At 39.6% G+C, this 27,645-nt stretch overlaps 1 protein-coding gene across 3 annotated transcripts in view; it reads left to right on the top strand.

Annotated features, from left to right (window-relative positions):
- ETV6 (ETS variant transcription factor 6) overlaps nt 1–27,645 on the top strand; it is a 170,785-nt gene that overhangs the window by 52,837 nt on the left and 90,303 nt on the right. Inside the window, exons 2-3 of one of the 3 annotated variants that reach the window (XM_089524881.1) lie at nt 10,854–10,976; nt 13,887–14,016. In XM_089524881.1, coding sequence (XP_089381007.1) covers nt 10,953–10,976; nt 13,887–14,016 — 154 coding nt within the window. In that variant the 5' untranslated portion in view covers nt 10,854–10,952. The remainder of the gene's footprint in view (nt 1–10,853; nt 10,977–13,886; nt 14,017–27,645) is intronic. The other 2 variants (XM_089524880.1, XM_089524878.1) reach the window with 2 other exon arrangements.

Genomic DNA, 27,645 nt, shown 5'->3' with positions numbered 1-27,645 from the left:
ACTTTTTTTCTTGAACATATGTTGGTCATATAGCATCTTTATTCTTGGTTTGAATTTCCATATGATTTCTCAAATCCTGTTGAAGAGGATTCTTGTTCTGCCTTATTTGTTGTTTCTTCTGTTTCATTGCATTGATTATTATAGTCAATGTCCTATATATTCCTATGTACAAGTTGCTGAGGAGTTGTGTTCAAGAGTTTTATTCTATTTTTTTTGTTGTTGTTGCTTCTTTTCTGTTTTTAACAATTGGAAAACTTCATCTGTCATCCAGTGAGGCTTCTCTTTCTTTTTGGCTATAGATGTCTCTTTTTGTATTCTTTCTGACAATATCCCTGGGCTTTGGTCCAGAATTCTTTCAGTTCCATGTCAGTGTGGGATCAGTTTCCTGCTGGATGCTTGTGTAGAATCTTTCAATTTCTTCCTCGCCTGTATGGGAGCATAAACTTAGACCATGGTTATATTGATATGTTTTGCCTGTAGTAATATTCATATTATTCAATCAGACTTAGTATTGTATCCCCTGACTCACATCTCACTGCACTGTTAATAGCACCCTATTTCTTTTTTATTGTTATTTCCAGAGATTAACACAATGTAATTATCCAACTGAAAATGTCCCATGTCCGTTGACTGTAGCTTGCCCACAGCAAATATGGCTATGTCTGCGTGTTCCATTTCTTGTTTTACAGTTTCCAGCTTTCCCTGATTCATGCTTTTCATATTCCATGTTCATGTCATCTTGAAGCACTGTCTCTTTCTTCATTTTGGATTGTCTCATCATGGGGTTTTCATGCTAAAAGGCTTCAGGAGTGGTGTGCCATTGCCTTTTTCTGTGCAGCACTAATTTCATTAGAGTTAGCTACAGTGCTATTGCTGTTGTCTCTGATAGATCCTCTGTCACTTTCACTTCCTCTACTGCTGCTGTCTGTACCTGTTTGGTACATTTAGTCTGCCTCCTTAGCAAAGGTCTGTCTGATGTGGGAGACCCTTCCAATGGCAGTGCTACTAGCAGCGGCAGTGAACATGCATCCCCACCACTACAGAAAGGTGGTGCCAAAATGGGTTCATCCATGTGCCTCCTAAATTGATTTATGGCCAATATGTGTCAGATGATGTGGAAATGCTTTGTTTATTGTATATAATTATTGTATAAATGTATACTTAGACCTGTTGTGCTTTCAGTCACAAGAGTATTCAATAATCATACTATTGTCTTTGAAAACCGCAGTAATGAAAACCTAGAACAATTAAATACAACCAGTAACAAATTCTCAAACCTAAGTCTAAGTTTAAAACAAAGGTCAATTTTCCCCAAAAGAAGCCTTGAGAAGTGGATACCAATAGAGGGCATTTGACACTTTGCATGAAGTTGTTCTTAGAGTTTGATAATTAACAGACGTTTTATACTTCTTTATCAAAAATCTGAGAGATGCCAACAAATCTAAAGCATGCTAACTTTGAAGGAGCCCCTCCTTCAACATTTCAAATTTGTTTTGACAAGTTTCAAATACTTGCTTCAGCCCTGGCAATTACTTAAACTGAATGTTAGTGAACATTTTTTGTAGCATGTGTTCTTGTAAATGGAGGAAAGCTATCAAGCATTTCCCTTTTTTCATTCTCTCAATAACACTGTCAGATCACTGTCCCATCATATAGATGAGAAGTAAACCAGGTAGAAATCCAGGATTACGTTCAGCAAAGTGTACTATGCTCCAGAGTGAATAGCACTATATTATTGTTATTTTGTTTTAGACAATAACTTCCCAATGGCTTTTGCAATCAGTATTAGGAAACTTCAGTACTTGTTTTCTGTTGTACTGGTGCTCTCTTGAGAGGAATCTGAGGGGAGAGAGAGAATGAGAGATCGTATTGCCCAGACCCAATGCAACAGGTTCAGCAACTATTGCTTAAACAAGAGGAATGTTGTGAAGGTTCACAGGAACCCGAAACCCTACAGCTCTCTCTCTCACACACACATATATACTATTCTCTTTGGGCTGCAGTAGATGATTGTGGCTGTTGACAGCTCACCAGAACATTTAGTGCCCCTAGTTTTTAAAATCAGTGGGCCCATAAACCAGATCGAAAACTCTTTGGTTCTGACATGTAACTTAGATCAAGCAATACTTGTTCTTAGAGGTATATTTTGTAATCTCTTGGATTTATACAGGCAAACATACAAGGAGTAGAAGTACAAATCTTTGGACACCATAGAGGCCAGAACTGATGGAACGTCTGGGGTACATTCACAGAATGGCCATTCTGGAAGAAAAGTCCATTTCAAGCTGGGATCCAAATTGAGAAGTCCACTTGGGGAAGTTATGGGCTGGAACATGGATATCCAAGGAAATCTTGTTGATTGTGCTGGAGCTGTACAGTTCTATCTGCTTTCAGGGTTCTAGGTTAAGAAACATGACAGCTTTGAATGGAGAAGCTAGCAGACTGGGGTATGAAATTAAGAAGGAAAGCAAGACCAGGAGTAAACTTACAGCTAACTAGAGAGCCTGACCTGTTGCCCAAGAAAAAGCCTGATATTGATTCCAACTGTGGTCTCATATCCTGACATTTGGGCCAGCCTTTCTTGTTATTTTTTGTATATTTGTAAATTTTATTCACTGATCAATCATTATTGGTAAAAGCTAGACAGTGCTAAGATTTCTTCTGTGGCAGGATGGTAGACTTGAATTTAGCTCATGGAACCTCTTTTGCATACCAGAATACTGCACTTGGTATTGCTATTATCTTGCATTTGTTCATGTCCACTGTTTCTTCTTCCCCTTTATAAGCCATTTGAGTGGCCCAAGTGACTGAGGAAGGGCCCTTGATCTGTCTCTTGGAAAGTCAGAGCTGTTTGGCAAATTACTTACTGAACTTCACATGTGTGCATCTTTCAGAATTTGGCCTTCCCCAATCAGATGTTCAGACACAGGTGAGATAGATGCCTTTGGAATTTTGGCACTCAGGTAATAATGTGCTTGACATTTCTGGTCAGGCTACCTCTAGAGAAGCCTTACTGCAAGTTTCCCACAGGAAGTCTTACTACAGAATCTCTCACATGATTCTAGTCTATAGAGCTCCATTAATGTAGCCTTTGGACATGGCTTTTGGGGCCTCATTGTTGCCTGGCACAAACCCCAGGAGTGTTTCTTGCAGCACCCCTCAGAAAAGCCCCTGCACCTGTACATTGCAGAAAACGATCAATAGAGGTGAGAAAACTGTAATGAAGAGAAATCTGTCTGCCATCACTGATTTATGGAAATGCTCAACCTTCAGAAGAACTGCCAGGATTCCTTGCAATACAGCTCGAAAGCTATTGCATTAGAAGAAAAACTCTGGGATTTAATAGGCAGCCCTGTTATCTACCTTTGTTTAAGAGGCAAAAAGATTCAGTATTCATCAGTCACCTGTCCAAGGTAGGACAATTTCCTGAATGATTCCCAGTGCACTGAAAGATAAACATGTGTTTTAAGGCGTTCTCTTTATGTTTTGCCAAGAGCTATAGTTCTTCAGTTGAAGGTCCACCTATTCTCTCTTTTGAAAGCTGTTGCTCGTTAGAAGAAAAATCGCAAAAACACTGATTTGGCAGTGGTGTCACTGGCGTTTTCATGTTGCAACATGTATTTACAAATATTTATCACTTTATCTTCTTTTGGGGTTCCACATGTGGTTCATCCCATCCCTGTTTAACACCACACAAATTACTGAATCCTCTGCAGGGCTCGGAGGTGTCACCTTTTATTAGGGGCAGTGAATGGTCTTCGAGACTCAGTGGTTGCTCTGATGTATCTCAACCCTTTGTTTTTACTGGTCTGGTAAAGCCGTCTTCTGTTTTCTCACTTCTCTCCATCCAAGTGTAACTTGTTTTCTCCGCCTTTCTTTATACCATTATCCTCTTCCATACTTTTGTCCCTTAGATGTAAATATGGGCAGACTGCAAGATTTGCTTTCTTTCTCCATGCACAACACTGCAGTGCACTCTACATATTCCATAACCACCTGCAAATTGTTGATTTAAAAAAAGTGATAAGTGTGGATGATGCTGAGGAAATAAATGTGATTTTGACTGGAGCATTTCAGACTGCAGGTGCACACATACTGAATACTCATACTTATAGAAAAGAAGCATGTCGTGCAAATGTCAGACTAGGGGGGCATTCACACTTATGTTTTTGTCCTGTGGAGATTCGGATCTCCACGGTGGAGTAATACATTATCAGTGTTCCCACTATGTTTAACTTGACTGAGTCTCTCCGAAGCATTTAAATCCTCTCCATCATTCACACATGTACTGCTTTGCTTCAACGTGGAAGCACTTCCATTTCTGGGAACGATCCCTGCGATCCAGATTGATTCAGTAGCATACATACACTACCAAAGATCTGGATCACTCCGTACCTTTAAAAAAGATGCGCTTAAGAATCCGGTGTCAAATACACCAGGTTAAGTGGGTTTCTCCATGCCTCCCTCTGCAATTAGTGCTGGGTGCATTCGGGACCAGTGGGAACGTTCTGGAAATAATCTGGTTTCATACTGGGTTATTTCTGTAGTGTGAATAGGACCTAAGACCATTTTTACCTGCAATGCTAGATTTTATGTTGTAGGCTATTTCCCTTAAAAAAAGAAATAAAGGCACATACATAAATGTGATATGTCTTTATAGTAGAAGAAGGATGCATTCAGTTCTTATATAATCATTACTAACATAAATTTGCTATCAGGAGACATGTTGCCACCTATCCAAAAGAAGGAAAGAAAATCTCTATGCAGAAACAAAGATTAACTCTAATGAAACTGAATAATAATATTACCCCAAAAAGTTTGTATTGAGGAACATCCAGTTGTCTGAACCTTCCCTTTCTCTCTTCTAATCCTGAAGTGGTATGATTGTGACACAGGTCTTGAGTTGGTGTAGATGGAGCACAAGGAACAAGATGGAGTTACAGCAGCTTTAAGATTTCATTCAATAGCAATTTTATGAACTTTGATGACATTAGGATTGTGGTATGGTGTAAAGATGAAGAGCCTTATCACATGAGTAGTGGCTTTCTCTAAGCTTTTCTGCATGCCATCATAGCAGTTCCCTTCTCTACCCGAGGGAAGTGGTTTTAAAAACATTCCTTTTGTTGAACACATTTTTCCAATGTGACAAAAGACACGCTTTTATGGCGGTCTCCCTCGGGCAGAGAATGGAAGTGCTACAACAGCATGCAGAGAGGCATGGAAAAAGCTGCTACTCTTCCACCCCATTTCGGCTTTCTTTTCTCATTTGATAAATGCTCAAAGCCTCTGCCAGTATCCTGATTTTGTTATATATATAAAAAAGGCCTGGAGGCTGTGAAACTGAAACTGAACCATATTGGGCTAAATCAGTGATTCTCAGACTGTGGCGTACAACACTCTGGGGGCATGATGGTTGTTCAAGGGATGTTCAAGAAATCTCCTTCAGCATCATCCTCACAAGGAGAAGAAAGAGGAAGATGGCAACACTGAATGAGATTTCTGAAACAGCTGTAGCACCTTCCTCTGGGTGGCATGGGGGAGGCAGGAGGGGAAGGCATGTTAGACTGGTAGCAGTGGCAACAGAGGTGCAGAGGAATGAGGTGGAGGTATTGTGGTGCCAAGGCAGGAAAGGGAGGTACAGGCTGGGGCTGTTGGTGGAGAAGGAGATGGACAGAAGGTATTGAATTTAGGTATTGAATTAATTTTTTTTTAAAATGTTCTACTTTGAATGATATTTCCTTATATAATGTTAAAGTATGAATATATAAAAATGTGTGAATGATAATATTTGCTCTAAACATGGAGACTTGACAAGAAAACCCCATGATAGGTTCTTTTTAGGGTCACTATAAATTGGAAACACCTTGAAGGCACACAACCACAACAAAGACAATGTATAGTGACTTACCCATGTTACATGCTAGAATTATGATTGTTTCTTCCTCTAACTATACATATGCCACAAAAAGAATGCAGCATGCAAGTAGTTTCATTTGTCAGCCATTTGGCATTTTTGCTTCAGTTTGTTCGGTGTACATGTATTACAGGAGTAGGTCCCTGGTTCAAGCCCAGACAACTCCAATGTAAGGCTCTCAGGAGAAGAAAAAGACTCTCACAGTCTGTACAGATTGTTTGAAATGGGGACCACTGCTTAAAACTGAGCTTCACACATCATGGCAGTTCATTGCCAATACAAGGAATGAGCAACACCACTGCAACTTTAAATTTTGGTAAATTCAGATCTCTCACTGAAATGCAAGAGAGAGCAACAATTTTAAAAAAAAAGAGTTTCAAAAGCAGCTTTACAATAGGCAGAACCTTTTAGACCAAGTCATACAGATAGCTGATTTTACATGGAAAAGCAGGGAGGATAAATTCCTAGTGACTGTCATGTTCTTTTGCACTCAGCTGTTTCCTCCCCCTCCATTCCTCAAAAGGTGAACATTTCTGGGGAGCATTAAGTAGAAAATTACCTCTTTTTGAAGAGAAGAACACTGGGCAAGTATGTAAGAGTCATCTGTTTGTTTACAGATAGGATAGTTGAGAAGAAACTGCAGAGGGTACACAGAGTGCATTACTGTTGGATGTAATCTTATGTTGATGGGAGGTGTTCCTATTGAATTCAGTTGGTTCCACTTCTGAATTGACAAAAATGATTTGCCTGTGCAAAGAGCCAGCATGGTGTAGTAGTTTGAGCATTGGACTATGACTCTGGTGACCAGGGTTCAAATCCCTACAGATCCCTACTGAGGCATGGAAACCCACTGAACGAGTCACATTCTCTCATCCTCAGAGGAAGGCAAAGACAAACCATCTCTTTAAGAATATTGCAAAGAAAACCCTGTGACATCTCCCCCACCTCCCTTTGTCTCCATAAGTCTCCCATAGTCTCCATATGTATCCTATAGTCTCCATAAGTTGGAAAATATTTCAAGTCACACATCAACAACAATTTGCCTACTCAACCCTCTGTTCTGGTGTTAGCTACCCAGTTTCACTTCCTAGACCCATCCTCTTCAGTACTGCTTCCCTGATGTTTTAAGAGGAAGTTCTTATAACTTGAATTATGTTAGACCCTTTAAGGGTTTAGAAACTTGTGGACAGAGCCATAACAAGGCGAAGGTGAGAGCTTAATATAACTGGATGGAATAAGACAACTAAGAAGTACAGGAGTTAGTAAGAATGTTCCCAAAATATTTTCAGCTACTTATAATTTCCACTTTCTTAGACTAGAAAAAATGAGGTCTGCTAACATATCTAACATTATAACATGTTATAATAGGTTTGTAAAAATAACAGGGAAGGGAAATAAAACTTTTCATTGGATATGTATCTGACATTTCTTTCTTTTTGAACTGATTTCCCATTGTTTCAAATCATGTCTGCTCTTCAGCTTTGCAAGACTAAACTCTAGACTTGTCAGCTTATTTTTCTGGAAAGGAAAGTCCCTGAAACTAAGGCATACAATCCTAAAGAAAAGCAAGCACTTTGATAATGTACTTCAAGCAAATGCCATCTTAGTGCCTCCTTCCTCATTCCATCAGTGCTTTCCTCATGTGAAAAGTGACAAGACTGAAGAGAAAATTCCTGTTCCGTCTAAATAATAATAACAATTCCTGTTCAGTCTAAAAATCATAACTTTGAAAATAATTCAATCTAAATATAGCTCTGTTGTCTGATTAGTCTGGGCACCATTTCATTCACTTAAAAGATTATTAGCTACACATTGTAGCCCTAACTGATAACTCTTGCAAGCATTTTAGAAAAATTTTATAGAGCAACTGGGGTGTAGTATTTTCCCTTCTATTGTGAGAAATAAACTGAAACCTCCACAGTTTTCATTTCCCTGGAGAATTTGTTCCAGTAGGGAAAGAGATATAAGAGTTTCTCTTGCCTTGGTGTTTTGAGATTCAAATTCTGTCCAAAGGGACGTGGGGGAGGAAATGAACTCCATGAAGTCACTAAGGTCTATAAAACAATCTTGGCTCCCTGTGTTCAGGAAATGAGATGCTAATCTTTTTCTGAATGCAGCTTTGCATTGGGGTCTGTTCCAAAGAGGTGTGTTTTTCTCCCCCCCCCCCTTAAGTTCTTTATTTGCTACATGTGTTTTAATTGGGCCTACAATAATATCTGAGGCAAACTGATCTATGAACCAATTCAAAAAATGACCAAAGATCAGTTAATTTAAACAGCTCAAGATACAAAATCACTTTGTTTTCTTGTTTTAGAAGTCTTCATTTACATTTTGGGTTTTGAGCTAAAGTCTTACTTTATGCCCCAGGAAGTTACTTCCGTTAGTCCTTTTCCTCCTAAGCAAGTAAGCAGGTTAACAATTACATTCATTAATAGATTGTTTTCCAATTTTGTCCAGAAGTAAATATGGCAGCTTCAAATACATAGTGGTTTGAGTGTTGGACTATGACTCAGTAGACCAGAGTTGATTTCCCTCTTGGCCATAAAATCCATTGGGTGACCTTGGGCAAGTCACATGCTCTCAGCCTCAGGAGTAGGCAATAGCAAACCTCCTTTGAAGAAATCTTGCCAAGAAAGACTAGGATTGTGAAGATCAGGGTTCAATTCCTGGTGCAGTCATGGAAACACATTGGGTGACCTTGGGCGTGTCACACACACACTAAGTCTTCTCGAGACCCTGGCATTCTGGGTAACAATTTGATAAACAAGAAAAGTGAAATTTGTGTAATTTTGACCTGTTTTTGACTGTGTTCTTACATACAGAACATGAGGTCATTTGTTTATTTATTTAGACAATTTATACCCTACTCTTCATCCAGAAAGGCTCTTAGTAATGTGACTGTAAGTTAACATTTTAATAACCACTAGCAGGAGGATGTCCAATAATAATAATAATAATAATAATAATAATAATAATAATAATAATTTGTTTTATTTATATACCGCTATTTCAAAGATCACAGTGGTGAACAGCAAGTAAGCTAATTTGCCCCCAACAGTCTGGGTACTCATTTTAGCGACCTCGGAAGGATGCAAGCCTGAGTCGAGCTTGGGCCCTTTTGCTGGTCTTGAACTCGCAACCTTGTGGTTTTATAGCACTATAATGCAGGGCATTTCATGAAAAATTTGACTTCAGACTCTTTAAATGATATATTTTTGCCTTGTTCACCAGACTGACAGGTTCCATTGAATTATGTTCTGTCAGGTCACTGTGACTGAAGTATGAGAAGCCAAATGTTATGGTTTTGTACAAGTACTCTGATAAACAGTTTTAAGCTTGTAATGTTCCAATTTTGGCAGTCAAGGGAGTTCCCATGCTTTCAGGACTCCCATTTGCCTGAGGTAAACAGGACTAGGACATGGAAAGAACTTGGTAAGAAAGCTATGTGAAAGCTGGACAGTGAAAAAGCTGACCGATTTGAAATGTGCTGTAGCAGAGTTCTCTAGAGATCATGGACTGCCCAAAGACAAATAAATGCAAACCAACACCAAATTCTCATTAGACTCCAAAATAAGCCTATCATAAGCCTATCAACTTTGGACATATCATAAGAATACATGATGCATTGGAAAAGATGTTATGTGGAAAGCAGTAGAAATAGAGGAAGATGGGTTGATTCAATAAATGAAGCCACAACTGTGAATTGGAAAGACCTGAGCAGTACTGTACTACTGTTGACCAGGTCCCTTAGAGATCTGTCATTCACAAAGTTGCTGTAAGTTAAAGCTGACAAGATGGTAAAAAAACAAACAAAAAACAGGAACAGGATAAGAGATCATAAATATGTGAAAAGATGGTTGGAAGACAAGGAGCTATTGGAGTACAGCAATGGGCAACTGCAAGTAATACTGTGGCTAATGACACAACTGGACGGAAGATGAAAGGATGTTCAGCTGTTGATGTGCTCAAAGGTGAAAGGAGAGTCTTAACCTGTACAGCATATACTATAGAAACATGGTATGTGGGAAGCATGAATCAGGGAAAGCTAGACGTAGTAAAATAAGAAATGGAATGTATAAACAGTGCAATACTTAGGATGAGATAGCTCAAATGGAGAGAATGGGATATTTTGAGTCAGATAATTACACTGTTTTAATGAAAGTTTAATAGGAAATAGCAACGACTTGGTATGATTACTGAAGAAAACGAAGGAAGGAAGTGCAATGGCAGGTTTAGAGTTGAATATTGAGGAAAAATAATGACTACAGATGATTTACATAAATTTGAAATAGATGATGAAAGTATTGAAATAGTTCAAAAAATTTCAAACTTTGGCTCAGTCACTAAGAATGAAGACTTCCGTTAAGGAATAGAAGACTAGGATGGGCAGCTATGAAGGAACTAGGCACAATCCTGAAGTGTCAAGATATATGATTGAATTCTAGAGTTAGGATTGCCCATGCCATCATATTTCCAGTTTCTCTGTATGATTGTGAAAGCTGAGCATTGAAGAAAACTGATAGGAAGAAAATCAACTCACTTGAAATGTGGTGTTGGAGAACAGTTCTATGGTTACTGTGGACTGCTAAAAAGAGCAAATCAAGCTTGAACCCTCCCTAGAAGGCAAGATGAATAAACTTAGACAGTTTTACTTTGGTCGTATCATGAGGCAACATGGTTCACTAGAAAAGACAATAATGTTTGGTAATGTAGAAGGTAGTAAGAAAAGAGGGAGACTGCATTTCAGATGGATAGACACGATCAAGGAAACTACAGCCCTAAATCTGCAAAATCTGAGCAGCTCTGTGGATGACAGGGTGATTTTGAAAGTCTCTCATTCATAGAGACATGAGTGTTATTCTGGGCTGCATTAATAGAAGTATAGTGTCTACTCTAGATCAAGGGAAGTAATAGTGCCACTCTTTTCTGCTTTGATCAGGCCTCACCTGGAATACTGTGTCTAATTCTGGGCACCACAGTTCAAAAAGGATGTTGAGAAGCTGGAGCAAAACGGTGAAGAGTCTGGAAACCATGCCATATGAGGAGAGACTTAGGGAACTGGGTATGTTTAGCTTGGAGAAGAGATGGTTTAAGTATTTGAAGGGGTGTCACATTGAGGATGGAGCAAGCTTGTTTTCTGCTGCTCCAGAGACTAGGACATGGAACAATGGATGAAAGCTATAGGAAAAGAGATTCCAGCTCGACATTAGGAGGAACTTCCTGACAGTAAGAGCTGTTCGATAATGGAACACACTCCCTTGGAGAATGGTGGTCTCCTCCTTTGGAGGCTATATTCAACAGAGGCTGGAATCCCATCTGTCAGGAGTGCTTTGATTTTGTGTTTCTGCATGGCAGGGGGTTGGACTGGATGGCCCTTGTGGTCTCTTGCAACTCTATGATTCTAAGTACAAGGCTGCATTCACACTGTAGAAATAATCCAGTTTTACCTCGCTTTAACTGCCATGGCTCAGTTCTATGGAATCCTGGGATTTGTAGTTTGTTGTGGCACCAGAGCTATCTCACAGAAAAAGCTAAATGTTTTACAGAAGTACAATCCCTAGAATTCCATAGCATTGAGCCATGGCAGTACTGTCAACCTGGATTATTTCTGTAGAGAGTATATAGCCTAGATTGACTTGATGGTAGTTAACAACAGTCAAATATACTCAGAAGAAAGACCTATTAATTTCAGTGGGATTTACTTCCATACAAAGCTAATACGTAATCCATGGGCTGCATATGTTACCCGTCGGTTTTGCTAAAGCAAACAGCACCACTGTTCCCCCATCCCATCTCTGAAGACCCACCCAAATTGCTGCCTTTGCCTTTTCATCAAGCCCTCCTCCCTAGGGGACCCATACTCCCTTTGCTCCTCCACTTTTCCATTCTCTCTGCTTGATGCCTGTGGAGACCCTCCCCACCAAGAATTTGCCCACAGTTACAACTTTAGCTCTCATTCTGCAATCCAGAATGTGATAACAGTGGCTTTTTCCAATTTATTTTTCTGCTCCTCTTTAAATTGGAACCCAAACTGTGTTCCATTCACATGCCAACTACTGCTTAGCTTCAGCTAGTTTATCCTATCGGTGTGCCTCCAGCCTGTGCCCTGCAAAATATTTTTCTACAAAGGTAGACCAAAAAGAGTAGACTAAAAGCTTTCATGTGGAGACCCAGCAATGATGTTGGCATGCCTGAGTGAGAGCAGGACTCTCGGGCTTGGTATTCCCTTAGGAGAAATGCCAGCTGGCTAATGGAAGTGTCTGGATGTTTGGAGCTTCCAGGCCCCAGCTAAAGCTAATTTTAGTTCTCTTACTACTTGTGTACTACACTTTTGACTTTTAAAAAGATATAATGGAATTGTGCTATAGATCCCCAGGGATTTTGGCCTCTCATTTAAATTAAGGTTGCTAAATCCCAAAGTCTCAAAGACATGTAAAAGAGCACTGCTGTATTCTGTCCTAGCTCTAATTTATGAAGACAATTTTGGGGAATAGGGATCACGCTTTAGTTTGTAGATGGGGCTAAAATGAGAGCTTTGAGGTGACTCTTTGAGTATTTGGTTGTGATTCTCCCAGAACTGCTACTTTTGTAAAATATTTATCTCACTCTTCACACCTTGCATTTATAGTTCCAAAGTCCCCCAAAGTAGTTTGCTACAGCTATAAATATATTTTTAAAACATATACTAATCAATGCACTTTCCTAATGGGTGGGTCATTTCTTCTGCCTCCCCCCAGCAAAATTGCTAATGTGTGGTACCTGAAGGCTGTGAAGGAGAGCTGTGGAGGACTCTGAAGGCCAACATAAGTAGGCATTGGCCATATTTGCAACTTTCTCCAAATGCTGCAGCTAGAATCTTGATCACTGTCTATTGCTGCTTTTTATTTTGAAAAAAAGCTAAAATCCTCAGGATGCACTTTTGTTGAACACACATTGTTAAGGAAAAGGAATATATCAGTGCTTGCATTTTGGTTTTGTTGGGTGTTTAAAGCCATTCATGCACAACATCTCTAGAAGAAAATACTATGAAATTTTATAGGAAATAGGAGAAAAATCAACATTACTATATAATAAAGGAGCTAACAAGGTGCAGAAATTAGTTGCACAGTGTTGTCATAGAGGATTTCTGAAGCTATATAACATCATCTAATAGCAAAATAATTATTATTTGTCTAAAAATAGTTGCTAGCATTCTGTCACATGTCAGGATTAGCAAGACATAAAACCAATTCAGGACTTTGTAGGGTAGTTTTGACTCAACTATAGGTGACCCTCATGGAGTACCGGGAAGGTAAATAAACAGATGGTTGAAATCTAGGGTAAATCTAAGGGCAGATAATATTATTCCTTATTCTGAATACTGTAATGTTGTTCTCCTAGTAGCTATGAAATAAGTGATGGGTGTAAGGGTGAGGGTGAAAACTAGTGAAGCAGGGCTGTGGAAAGGGCCGAAATTCTATTAACATACTGTTAACCTGCTCCATAGACTAAGGACTTTGCAGTGCTTCCATCATTTAACTACAGCAGAAATAAACTGGGGAAACTGTTAAGCAGTTTAATTATTAGATTAGTGTGAACATGTAGAATTTACACTAGAAGAGCTGTACCAGAAGTAGATGTACGGCTTGAACAGACAGGTCAAAATAAAGCTGCTTTGGGTCACTTTGGAGGTATGCAGTTTAAATGACACATGCATCTTAAGTGGCCAGAAGCTGCACCAAAGCTGTGTTCCAGTGCGTTGCTTCTGGCCTCTTAGAACGCATGCATCATTTAAACAGCATACTTCCAAAGTGACCAAAAGCAGCTTTATTTTGGCCTGTCTGTTTGGGCCCTTAGTTATATTTTATTATCTGATAGTGATTCTGTATTGTGGAGTCCTGTTTTTTCACATGATTATTGTTGTAGTTTCTTCCTTACCTTTTTTCCCTCCCACATTGAAATTATTTTTCTCTTTTTTCCCTTTCCATCACAGCAGGAAAGAATTTCATATACCCCTCCAGTGAGTCCAGAACCAAGTTATACTTCATCTCCCCCACTACATGTTCCTGTGTCTCGAACAGCCAGAATGGAGGACGATGTCATCAGACTCCCAGCTCATCTGCGTGAGTGTTTCAATAATGGTGCTTTGAGAAGCCTGGCCTGGGAGGAATAATTAGGATTGGTCCTAGTATGTAGGAGGTTATTTTCTGAGTTGTAATGGGTTACTTTTAAAAGTTACAGGTATACATTTTCTTACAGATACCGTGAGAATTTATTTTTCTTTGCTTCTTAGACTAGCTCTCTTTTTACTACATGGTAGAGATTCCTTAAGGATTAAGAATCCCCTCATTTCTCCAGGGACTCTGTTCCTTACTGGCAGATCCCCCTTACACGGGGGATCCGTTCCAGATGGCCCCCCCCGCCCTCGGGTAAGGGGAAAATCGCATATGCTCACGCCCCATTGAAAAGAATGGGGTGCGTGCATGCGGTGCTATGCACCATGCACCCCACAGACACACACGCCATTCATTAGATTCTCCTGTGGCTTCAGTGTATGCTGAAAGCTACGGAAGTGAAGCCTGCATATGGCGCGGGCTCACTGTATTAGATTATATCTTCAGTATTTTACTGATAGTTCAAAATCTTTTCTGAACTGTTCTCATGATTCCAACTAAACATCCTGATGGACACCTGAACTTCCTGACAGTAAGAACTGTTTGGCAGCGGAGAGGTAACAGCTGCCTCAGAGAGTGGTGGAGTCTCCTTTTTTGGTGGTTTCTAAACAGAGGCTGTATGGCCATCTGTCAGGAGTGGTTTGACTGTGTATTCCTGCCTGCAAAGCAGGTGTTTGGACTGGATGGCTCTTGTGGTCTTTTGCAACTATGATTCTATGATATTCTGTTGTATTTTCTCCATCCCTATCATTGGTTCCTAGTAATGAGTTTTGGAGGGATTTTTGGTACTTTTTTTTGCAAGAAGAGCATACATTCTGCAAAAATAATCCCAGTTTTTCTTGTCCTGTAAATCATTGTTCCTGATTTATTCCCCTTGTCTCTAAAAATAGCATGAGTTCCTAGCATTGCTGTAATCAATCCTATTTTCAGGGTCCTTAGAGGTTGAGTTTTGGTGAGTAAGGGTGGAGCTTGCATTGACTATAGTGTGTATGAATCCAAATGATGCATGTTAATAAGTAAAGTACACAGCATGCCATTTCATATGGTGTAAATTCATCTTGAAATTGTTGAAAGTATGTTATTGAAGAATGTTATATATTTTAAGAATATTTTCTCTAAAAGGGAAAAATACCCTGATGTGTATTAAATCAGTATGTGGAAAGTTATTGCAAAATAAAATAATACAAGAGAGAGAGAGAGAGAGAGAGAGAGAGAGAGAGAGTTTACAATACATGGCAGCCTAAGCAGTTATCCTGAAACTGAGGGAATGCAAGAATAGAGATGTTGCAAGTAGACCAGAGCATACACCATCATTTTTGGAATGCTTTAGGGTATGTAAGGGACTGCAAGAATGAAAGTGAGGCCTTAACAAACTTCTTCAGTGTGCTTTCATAATACAGGCTACAAACTGAATACACTCTGAAAGCTCTCCTCTGTGATCATGTTTGCTCCCATGAAGGACAGAATTATCATGTGGGGGATTCAGAGGTTGTTCAGTAAGTCTGGGGGTATTTTGGGCTCTGTAGGGGGAGGGATGGAATACCAAGCCCTGCAGCACCCAAAAATGGAATATGTATGCTTACAGCAAACATATGCATACATATGTCCTTAACAGGGTGCCAGAAAAAGTGTTTTTATTGTGGTAGGTTATTTTGATTTCTAGTTTTTTCTGTTCCATATCTTCTCTTTTGTTTTACTTTTTAAAGCCGAAGCTCATTATTTTGAATGATGACTTGAAACTAGTGCCCAGTCCCTCTGTCATCAGCCCTGAGGGTGGGGAAGGGCTGCCAAAATCGTAGTTCTTTTCTGCTGTTGTGCAAGATGACCATACCATGTATCAATAAAAGTACCTCATGCAGTATATGTAATCCATGGGATTAATGCTTCTTGAAAATGCCCCAAAAGTGTATGAGGACATTTTGTAGTTTGGAAGAAACAGGTAAGCAACACCCACCCCAAAAATAACAAAAAAAAAAAAAAAAAAAAAAACCCTCTCTCAGAAGCACAAATGATAGGGTCAAATCCCAGCCAATAGTGTTTGACTCATCATTTTTAAGATAGAAGTAGAGAGAAGCTGGGATAGAATCTTATTTGGTTCTTCATTCACAGACCCTTGGTAGGTAATGTTGACTTATTGGAGTTCTTTTCTTTTCTACCGTAATAGCATACTTAAAACCATTAACTATCTATTGATATTACTTACATGCAGGGGTTTTTTTTAACGTATCATGGGGTTTGACTACACAATTTACCATATAACCCATGGATAAGTCAAAGGTAAAACTTAGAGGCATATAACAAAGGATCTAAAGGATGGAGCAAAGGAAAGCCATGCCAAAGAACATACAAAATTTCAGCAGGCATAACTAAAGGCTGGATGGGTGAGAGAATAAATGGGGGCAAGTGCTTCCAAGACAGATTATGTTCTTGCCTTTCACCAGGGGGTAGTTCCTTTTTTTTAATAAGAATTAAAGTGCAGTACTTACATTGGCCCATGGATAAGTCGACTCACATTTTTGGGGTCAATTTTTGACTAAAATTTCTAGACTTGTACATGAATATATACAGTAGATGCTCCTCATCCTCTTTGAATAGACTGTAATCCAACCACATGCAATTTGTAGGAATTAGGGCTTTTTGCATAAACTCCACTGAAAAAGGATTTATGGTTTTTACCGGAATATCCATGTGTATCTGCAAGGATGCACATTATCAAAAATGTTGCTGTCTGTCTGTTTAGCATGGATTCATGTGCCTGCACATTTTTCAGCAGAATAGATGTGACTTTTTGCAGGAAGGGGAAGACAATTAAGCATTTATGTGAATGTGCAAAAGTCTGCAGCAATTCACATAATATGTGTAGACTAACCTCTACTCTCTTCTACTGAAGGTATCTAGTGAATTCTGAAAAGCGAGAGCAAGATGGGTTATAGGTTTTGGATTGCCAAATACCAGGAGAACCATTGCAGTTGAGAGCAGAATCCATTGCTAGACTCTAGATAGTAGACTTGTCTAGAACAGTGGTTCTCAGCCAGTGGTGCTTATACAGTTAAGGATACTTAGAAGCTATCTATTTAGGACACAAGGTATGCATAACAAGAAATTATTGAATTATTGTTTTGGTAGGAATTGTGTTTTTGTCACTGTAATATCATTTATTCCTAATAGTACTACTGCAGTTTTCAAATTTATTACCTTGTGTTTTCAAGTTACCATAGAAGTAAAATTTATAGTCAGCAGTATTACTACAGTTTTCAACTACTAATCAAGTTATTATTCTTGTTTGTGCTTCATTCCCACACCCTACTGTAGTTTTATGACCATAAATAGTAAAGATAATAACAGAGTGCTCCTTGGTCACCGCTAGGAGTGATGGTTGGGCTCTCGGAGAGAACTGGTCTCCTTTGGGTTGTTGCACCTTCTTCTGCATGCCACCACACCCGGCTTCCTTGCTTGCCTGCCCATATTCAGAGGATAGCTGGTGGTTGCTGCTCCTTGCAGCACTACCTGCCACTGCTTCACTTGCATGCCTTCTTGTGAGGGCAGGTGAATGGATTGATTTGGTGATGCTTGCTCCTTGCCACGCTCACTCACTGTGGATAGTTCAGTGGACAAGGAGCCTCATGCAAGGGCATGTTGATGAGAGTTTCTACCTCCTAAACTTAGAAAGAGCCATTCTTTGATTTGACAGGGTACTGTCTTTATGGGTCAGGAATGTGGCATTGATTTTATGGTAGCAGCTTTGGAGGAAGAGTTCCAGTGCTTTGTAACAATGGCTGGGAATCAAAGTAGGCAGACATGACCAGTCAGGTTACTCATTAATCAAAGCAATTCAGTGCACCTCTCACAATAAAGGGTAACTGTAGATTGTTCTGCAAAGAGATCTTGCAGCACCTTTTGAAACTAACTGAAAGAAGTTGGTAGCATGAGCTTTCATAGACTTTAGTCTACTTCCTCAGATGCCATGTAGATTGTTCTATTGCCTGTGTTGGCAGAATGCACAGGGCTACTTTGAACTCTGTGTCAGTGAATCTCATCACTGATGTAAAACATGCCCATTTTAGACCTGTTAATCTAACATGGTTTGCCTGTTGAGACTCTTGGGAGTCATGTTCAGCAACCCCATTTCCCCTTCTTTTTCTTTAGGTCTACATGTACACCTAGAAATATAATGTATGAATGAATGAAATTTGAAAGTTGTGTATCACACAGGTACACTTTTCATAAAGCGAGGATTGGATGTAGCTTACTTAGAACTGTAGACTTAGTGGCAAATCTAGGTTTTGTTTTTCAGGATAATATGAACAACAGCCTAGCATGGCCAGCGACTTATTATCCTTGCTGCTTGCTTCAGTTGCATTTGCCAGATCGTGGGAACACAAGAACTAACTAACCCTTTCTGAGTCAAGTGGAAGCTGCTTAGGAGAAAAATCTTACTGGTCCCATCAAATACAGTCTGTGTCCTAGGGGCATGGATCTGAAAAGAGTTGATACTGAGACTAGAGACCTACATTCATTGAGCTCCCTGACTAATGTATTTATAATGAACAGCTTATTTATATCCAGTTGACTTTTCACCAAAGTTGTATATATTCCAGTCAGAAAAGTAACGAGAAGCATGGTGAACAGAAGCATTAGTTTTATTGTATGCATTCTGTTTAAATGATCTATTGCAGTGGATCGCAGAATTTATCCTAATTACCCCACTTTGAAAAGCATTGGATGAAAGATCAGAAGTAGAGAAATTTGTTCTGCGCCTAAAATGAAAAGTTAATGATACTGTTTCTGGTAATAGTATTCCCAATCACTGTGAATGGATGTGAGAGCTGGACTGTGAAGAAAGCAGATAAAAAGAAAATCAATTAGTTTGAGATGTGCTGTTGGAGAAGAGTGCTGAGGATACCGTGGACAGCCAGACGACAAATCAGGCCAGAAATACCTCTGGAGGCTAAGATGGTTAAATTGAGGCTTTTGTACTTTAGCCATATCATGAGAAGGCATGACTTACTGGAAGAGACAATAATGCTGGGAAAGGTAGAGGGGAGAAGAAGGAGAGGTAGACTACACACTAGATGGCTGGATTCAGTTAGGGAGGACACAGACAAGAGTCTGCAGGAAATCTGCTAAGCAGTGGAGGATGGGGATACTTGGAGATGTGCCGTTCACAGGGTCACCATAAGTTGAGTCGACTTGAGGGCAGCTCACAACAACAACAAAAGGTGAATCACTGACAGTTTAAAACAGCCCTCCTAAGTGGTTACAAATTTAGAGTAGGTTTGCTTCTTGCTTGTGGTACTCCTAGTTAAATGTTTTTAAAATTATGCAATCTCCCTTCTTCGTTCACAGAATATTTATGTATTTATAATCATTCCATGTTTCCCTTCTTCTTTTTCATCTGTTTTTTTTTTACCACAATCTGTTAAGGAGGAAACTGGCAGTAATAGAGGCCATCCATCTGAATGTACCCTGAAATAGCCTCTGTGTTTCTTTTTCTTCCTTTAAGTAAAGAAGGTACAGAAGAACATAAAAATCTGAAGTGAAAATTTAGAGATAGAGGTAGAATATGTCTGAGAAGGAGTAGTTTCTGGGGCTTCTGTGCCCTGAGCTGCTCTACTCTCAAACAGAGAAGAAAGGCAACAGTGGGGCAAGGATTAGTCCCCTATTCCTCCCCTTTATGTCAAGCATAAACCTTGAAAACTGCTGACCTATTATTTTACCTGATGATTGCAATTAAAATTTGTTGTCTAGTAAAAACATTAGTAAGGATAAATTACTAACTAGATAATTTTGTACATCCTCTGGGGATGCCCCAGCCTTCTATGGTTGCCACAGGCAGTACTGCTCACATTACTGACCCCTTGATAAATCACCCATTGTGATCTCTCACAATTGGTAAGCCTCTATACTAAAACAACTGGAAACAAGAATCTTCAGACAGGACATTGTATGTTGTGGGACAAGCTGAAGACTGTGCAGTCAATGTGCTCCTTGAAAGCTCCATTCCAGAAACATTCCTTATCATCCCAAAGCTAAGCATTTTGGGGCCCCACTGATTTCAAAGTGGCACAGTTGGACCAGTTTCTTTTGTTTTATTTAAAGATGTAATATTCTATATGCTCCTGTTGAAAAGCTACAGCTTAATATAAAATGTTTTCCTCCCTTTTCCTTATTCTGTCTTTTTAAGCCAACAAAAACAAAAACATCACTGTATTTTTGAATTTTTCCTTTTTGGGCTTCTGTGTCTTTGGAAAGAATTTCCAAGGAAGGCAGACACCAGTAACCAGTTTCATGCTTCCTGATAAGGAAGTTGTTCCAGTAAAGGCAGCTATAAATAGCTACTTTTTAATTTTAAAAGTGGAGGGGGGGGGGGGGAGAGGATGAGAGAAAGAGTGAAATTTACTTACTTCACCTAAAAAGAGAATGGCTTTGGATCAGAAACATAGGTTTGCTGTCCATTCTAGTTCTCATTGCGATCCCATTTATCTGTTCTTTTTTTGACAAGTCAGATAAACCAAATAACACAAAATTTGATGTGTGATTTAATGCAAGTTTTTGTGCTAGACTTCATTAAGTGCCCATTCCTGCACTCACCACTCCACTCTAGATGCAAAGTAGGGAGAGGTAATAGGGACAGTCTTCTTGCTCTGGTTTTTAACCACTTTCTCCTAAACAAAACTGAGACATTAGTAAATTTATTTTAACTTCTTGCTTTTTGAAGTGAAGTGCTGCTGAGGTTCTATTTGTTCACTCTTTTCCTGCCCATCTCAGCTGCTTTTGGGAAGAACTGTGTGTGATGGTAGACTGTTGTCTTCAACTGTAGCTCATAGTGAGGCAGGTGATTCAAGGGGCTAGCTTGTAGGCGGGAGCCACAATGTGAATACAACATGAAATTTCTTTACCCCAAATCATAAGACATTGGGTGAGATCCTGTTGGCTGGCAAGCTACGCCAGTGTCACAACAGCGATGCAGTGATGGGGAGTTGAGTAAAAAGAGCACAGCCGTGATGGGGGAGGAGGCATAAAAAGCCTTCTTCAGCTCTGCTCAGAAGAAAAGCTGCTGGCTCCTGAGCAGTTTGCTTCTTCAGTGCTGCCTTGAAAAATCAGTCAGTTTTCTGAGATAGTGTTCCCAGAGTGTCTTTAGCTTCAAGGATCCAGGTACTGAGAAAATAGGCTACTTGGGAGCTGGCAGCTTTCACTCCAGACACAAATAGGCTTTCTTTGCCTCCTTCCCACATGATGCAACTATGAAAAAAGTGCACTACATCAACATGACAGACTAACTAGTATAATACACCAACAAGATCTTGGCTCCAGTGATTAATATCTAAAACCTCTGATGTTGCAGGTCAACTTTGAACATCAGAATTTCTCTTCCCACCCCCCAACAGATCAATAATATAATGCACTTTCCAATTGTATGCTTCTCTAAGCTTGAATACTATAAAACAGTTGACTATCTAAATCTGAACACTGTGTTATCAGTCTGTAGTTCTTTTGGTAAGAAAATAAAGAATACATTTATCACATTCTAATTTCATTGTTTGTGAACATTCACACAGTTATGTTTATGTATCTCTCCTCAACAGACCTCAGTTGTCAGAATTACCAACTTACTTGTCATTCTCAATGGCATACTGCTAGAACAATATACAGTATGCAAAAAGAATGAAACGTACAATTTTCAGTTTAAAAAAAAATGAATTTCAAGACATCTTAGAACTCTTTCTTCCTCCATACTGGCATTCACATTGTCTTAATGTATCCCTCTAATGTATACAGAAAGATTAGTTGGACAAGTTTTTGGATACAGGTACAAATACTGAGGTAGAATATTTTGTGTGTAAAATAAATTTAGTTTAAAAACCACAGAGAAAACATCTAAGATGCCATTGTGCCAAAACTGCACGACTAATAAAAAACAAATATTTGTGATGTTGATGGTGGAAAAAGCTAGGGCAATAGCAATAGCATTTACATTTCTATACTGCATCATAGTGAACTCATCACTCTCTCAAGTGGTTTACAATCTGTAAGCCAGTTGCCCCTAACAAGCTGGGTACTAATTTTACTGACCTACGAAAGGATGGAAGGCTGAGACAACCTGGAGCCACGGGATCAAACTCAAAACGTTGTGGTCACAGTACCAACATTTAACCACTGCAGCACCAGGGCTCCCTCAGAACAATTTGGTAGTCATCACCAAATGGTATGTCTAAGGATTGGGGAGTAGAAAGCAAATACTTTACACTCGGGATGTTTGATCTAGAAGCCAGAAAGAAAATATTGCCAGAGGAAGCATATAACAGAAGTGGCTTTTGTGAGCCTCATGGAAGAGAGATCTGAGTTGTGCAATACACCAGCCATGTATTGTGGCTTGCCAGGTGACAGCACTTACGTTCTTCAGTCCCAGGCAATCCACAAAAAGGGGTGCTTTGAACTGGGCTTCCTCACTCTGCCAACCTGTCTGAAATACACTGATTCAGAGGAGTCCCTGTTAGTGAGTTTTAAGCTGCGAAGGCCTTCAACAGAATCTGAAACTGAGTAATGAAGTAACTACATGGCCTTAGGCAACCTGCTGTTTCTCATACTTAATCTCCTTTCACATTGCTGAGATAATATATTGTGAAGCAATTTAGAAAGAACTATATAAATTTTAAGTACTAGCATTTTTAATCTGGGATTCCTTTTGCTTTGCTTTCTGTAACAGGTTACTGTTGAGTCTACCATTTTTTTTCTTTTGAACTTTCACTTTAGTCTGCAAAAGGCCTGCAGAGCTGAGAAACAGAGAAAGCAGAGCTGGTTTCATCATCACCCTGTTTATTAAAGCCCCAGTAAACTCCAAGGACCCGGAGATGACTTCCATACTGAGAATTTCACATTTCAGTTTTTCTCATCACAGAATTAGTGAAGGGGAAAGGCTCTAGTTAGTGAAGTTTTCGTCTATTTGCCTCTTTTCAAGGTTCAGGAGACCTGGATTGGCTATCCCTGCCCTATAAGAGCTTCTAGACTGAGAAGAGTCAGATCCACATCTCCCTTTCCATGTGCCCTCATATATGACCACAGTACCTTCATAGGTTTTGGTGATGTCATACATTTATACGAAGTGTTATTCAAATGTTTTCAAAATAGTGTCACTTTGGTCTGATCTGCACAACCTATGACCTGTCAAAGGTAGCTCACCAAAGTATGTGGTATCACTCCAGGGAAAGAGAAATCTCCTTGTGTAATGCAGGGCCTGTGTATAATGCAGAAGACTCTGAGCCACATATAGGGCACAAGCTGAGGTAAATCACGCAAACCTATCGAGAGTTATGATTGGTCCATATGAACAGAGATTATCTAAAACACACACACATATCCTACCTCCTGTAAGTTCACCTGCAAACAGCAGTTGTGGGTGAATTGTCTCTCAAGGTAGCTTGTTTTCCATTATTTATATTCTGTTAAGATGCCTCATTGTAAGACACATATAAAAACTGATGGCATGCTATATAATGCAGTTAAATAACTGTAGCAGTAGAAATGTCTAATGAAACCACCTTGAATAAGCCTGTGATGAGAATTACTAGAGCCATTCCAACATCAACAGCTTTGTCTGAAGGTGAGGTGTCAAAGAAATTGACCTTCTGCAGTCAACTTCTGAAGGTCTTTCAGACATAGAGGGTCTGAAAAAGAACAAAGTGGCTACTGAGATACGTTGCCCCCTTGGCCCTTCAGATGGATTCTGGGCTGGCCTTGAGGCCAAACACACACTTCACAAATGTGCAGCTGCTTGTATTAATTGCCAAAATGCCATCTGAGGACTCAGCTCTTAAACTTTATTTTTTGGATAATTTTCTTTATTTCTGCTCTCTTGCCTTCATGAGACCTATGAGTTTTGGTTAGTACCCAAGGGGAGCAGCCATAGGATATCTGCCTTTAATGCTTAAACACCCTTCCGTTCCTTTGAAAGCAGAATTATTGTAACCGCAGATTGGGACTGCCATCACACATGAAGTTATTCTTTTCTTCTCTCCCCTCTGTTTCAGCATCTTGCCTTAAAAAGAGTTCCTGTGATTTTGAAAGTTTGTTCACTGTTTATGATTTTTGGTTGGTCCTGAGAAAGATATTGTCTTTTTATGTGAAGACTTCTTAACAGATTTATTATACAAATCATTTTGAGAAGACAAACTGTTCTGTTACGTTTTTCCTTTCTTTTTAAAATCTTTCTGAACCTTTTGAGTAGCTGCGCAGACAGCTCTTCATTCAGTATCTCAGCTGCTATCCCATGGAACCAGCACAATTAATATACTAATTAATTAATTATGAGATGTTGCCACTGGCATAAGAATCAAGGCTTTCCAGTTTATGAAATTAATGCTTTGATGCTGAGTTTTAAAGACTGTTTCCATCATCTCTAGCCAACAGAGCAGTGGAGTGATATTTAAAATTACCTCTTTTTTATGATATATGAGACTTGAAGTCCTTCTATTTAAAGAAAACAAAAATATTGAATTAAAAAAACCAGGCCTTTTCCATAAATGGTTGATATGGTGAACACATTAGTCTTTATTGCAAAATGAACAGATTAATGTTGAAGAGTATGTGGTCAGCTCTGGAGGGAAGAAGAAAGAATGCTTCATGAGAAAAGCTTCCCATTAGACTTTTTCTTCTCTCTCTCTCTCTCTCTCTCTCTCTCTCTTTTTGGACCCTGCAGCACATTTTTTTTTCATGTTTTAAAATACAAAAGTAAGGACTGATCCAGACAGGCCTATAGTGCACCCTCGTCACGTGCTAGGGGTTGGCCGAGGGTGCACCACCCATACGTGTCTCACCCCTAGCATGTGACGAGGGCATCAAAATGGTGGCACCCTGTACACACGGGCGCTGCCATTTTGACGCGATGGACGCTTAGCATCCGCACGTCACACCCTCATAATGACCTTGCGAGTGTGCCATTGGCACACTGCAGCATCATTATGGCACCGCAAAAAGAACCCACTTTTTGCAGGCTCTTTTTGCTCCACGAGGGAGCCACGCGGTTTGTCTGCTGTGGCTTCCTTGCAGAGCAAAACAAGGCGTGGGCAGACTGCTCTTTTGGGCGGTCTGTACCCCGCCAAAGTTACAAACTAAATATATACATGCACAGAGACATACTGATGTTTTTCTTATTATCCCAAACTGTTTCAACTGCCAATCAGATTAAAGGTTTTAGATGAGCAAGGTACCTACACATAGGGTTCCTTTTTTCCTTCTTTATTATTGTTGTTGTTATTGGCCTATTGACAGATTTTATTTTGCTTTTAGTTAAGAATATGTTGGGCATCTCTCAGAAAGGAGAGGGAAGTCTATATTTTGCTGCATACTGGATTAGACTGAAGAAGCGTTTAGGGCAATGATCTGTTCACACAGTTTCGGTCTTTATTTGTCTGTAATGTTTGTACCCTAGCCTTCAGCCAAACAGGTTTCCAGAGCATCTTGCAGATTGTTAATTTGAAGTTTCCTATCCTCTAATGTACAACATGGCTCACAAGGAAAAGGGAATAGCAAGGTGAGAGAGGGGAGATTAAGTCCAATAGATACTGCCCACTCCTCTTCTTCCTCTCTCTCTCTCTGGTGATGGCAGTGGGAATGGAGGAGTGGCTTTTTTAGCTGCTGTTGGGCCAAGGTACAATACTTACTGTACCTGCCTGTTCTTCTTCCTCTCTAGAGGCCACAGAAATAGCAGTTGTAATGGGAGAAGGGTCTTTCATGAGTGCACCTGCACCCCCATCTTTTCCTCGCTCAAAATCATTTTTGTTTATTTTAAAGAACTAACTAGACAAAAACTAACAAGGCACCAGTAGCAGACATATACAGATAAATCTTCTGGACAATTCCCAAATAGGTATACAAGAACTGATCTCTGTTCCAAAAGTCCAAAGAGACACCAGGGGTGTTGTTACCATAAAGTCCATTAATTTCTTGCATAGGTGACTGTACCCCCACCTTGTGCTCCTGAGCAACTGATACACAGAAGCTTACTGCCTGATACTAGAGGTAACATATAGCCATTCTCATTACTATCCATCGATGGCCACATCCTTTTTAAATTTGTCCCACAGCTATTCAAGATGACTGCTGTCATTTTGTGCCAGCAAATTCTACACTTCCTTTTATCTGTCCTGAATCTCCACCCATTCAGTTTCAGTAAATGACAGTAGGCTTTAGTATTATGAAATAATGTCCAATTTTACAAATACCTACCATGTCTTCCTCATCTAGTTGCTAAGTTAAACAGCCCCAAGCATCTCAACCTGCCCTTAAATGTGAGTTGATCTATTCTGTTGGTTCTTTTCGATACCTTTTTTCATATCTATACTATCCTTTTTAAGGACAATGATGAGGCGTGCACATAATATTCCCGATGTGCTTGCACCTTGGATTTGTATAAGGGTGGTATGATATTGTCAGTTTAATTTCTGAATGTTCCTTTGATTATACCCAGTATGGAATCAGGGGTTTCTTTTTACAGCTGCTGCACACTTTGTCGACATTTTCATAGCAATAGCAACCATAGCCCCAACATCCTTTGACTGCTTAGTGATTCTTTAGTTCCCATTTGAGACATCCAGACTTCTCTAAAACGCCCAAAAGGTGTCACCCAAAATGGTAACCACAGCAGGGTACCACTACAGGAGGCTGAAATGGCACTGTACAGCCTTAAATAGTTAAAGATTTCCTATATCTTGGATCAATCATTGATCAGAATGAGGATTGCAGTCAGGAAATCAGAAGACTAGGATAGGGGAGGGCACTATGAAAGAACTACACAAGATTTTTAAGTTCAAAGATATCAAGCTGAATACCAAAAGTAGGATTGTCTAAGCCAACATATTTCCCTCACCATGTATGGATGTGAGAGCTGAACAGTGAAGGAAGCTGATAGAAAGAAAATCAACTCATTTGAGTAATAGTGCTAGAAAAGATGCTAAGGATACTGTGAACAACCAAAAAGACAAACAAATGGATCCAAGAACAGATCAAACCTGGAAGCTAAGATGACTGAACTGAGGTTGTCATACTTTAGCTACGTGATGAGAAGAGATGATTTACTAGAAAAGACAATAATGCTAGGAAAGGTGGAGGGCAGAAGAAAGGGAGGATGACCACATATCAGATAGATAGACTCAGTTAAGTAGACCATGTTCATGAGCCTGCAGGACCAGTTGAAGACAGGGAGGCTTGGAGGTGTCTCATTCACAGTGTTGCATAAATCGAGACCTGACTTAAGGACAGTTAATAACAACAACCTGCCAAGCTCCAGAATATTTTCACCTTTGATATAGCACAACAGGAAAGGAACAAAGTTATAATCTCTAAATCTGAAACAGGATTACTACTCCCCTGTTCCAGTCTAGCTGGAACTCTAAATGCTAAACCTGTGGGGAGCTAAAAATACACTACAGTTTTGTTGCAGATTTCTGTGTTAATGTTTCTTTGTATGTATGTAATAATCATTTAAAACATTTAACATCATGTAAAACTACTGTTGGGGACACAGAACAGGTTAGCAGCCATATTAAAAGGTAAACATAGTGCCTCCTCAAAGGAAGTCTC

Source organism: Sceloporus occidentalis, unplaced genomic scaffold (assembly GCF_023333645.1).
Source record: "Sceloporus occidentalis isolate IW3139 unplaced genomic scaffold, rSceOcc1.0.p SCAF_5, whole genome shotgun sequence".
NCBI classification, from domain to species: Eukaryota; Metazoa; Chordata; class Lepidosauria; order Squamata; family Phrynosomatidae; genus Sceloporus; species Sceloporus occidentalis.
This window is presented reverse-complemented; position numbering and strand designations above follow the sequence as displayed.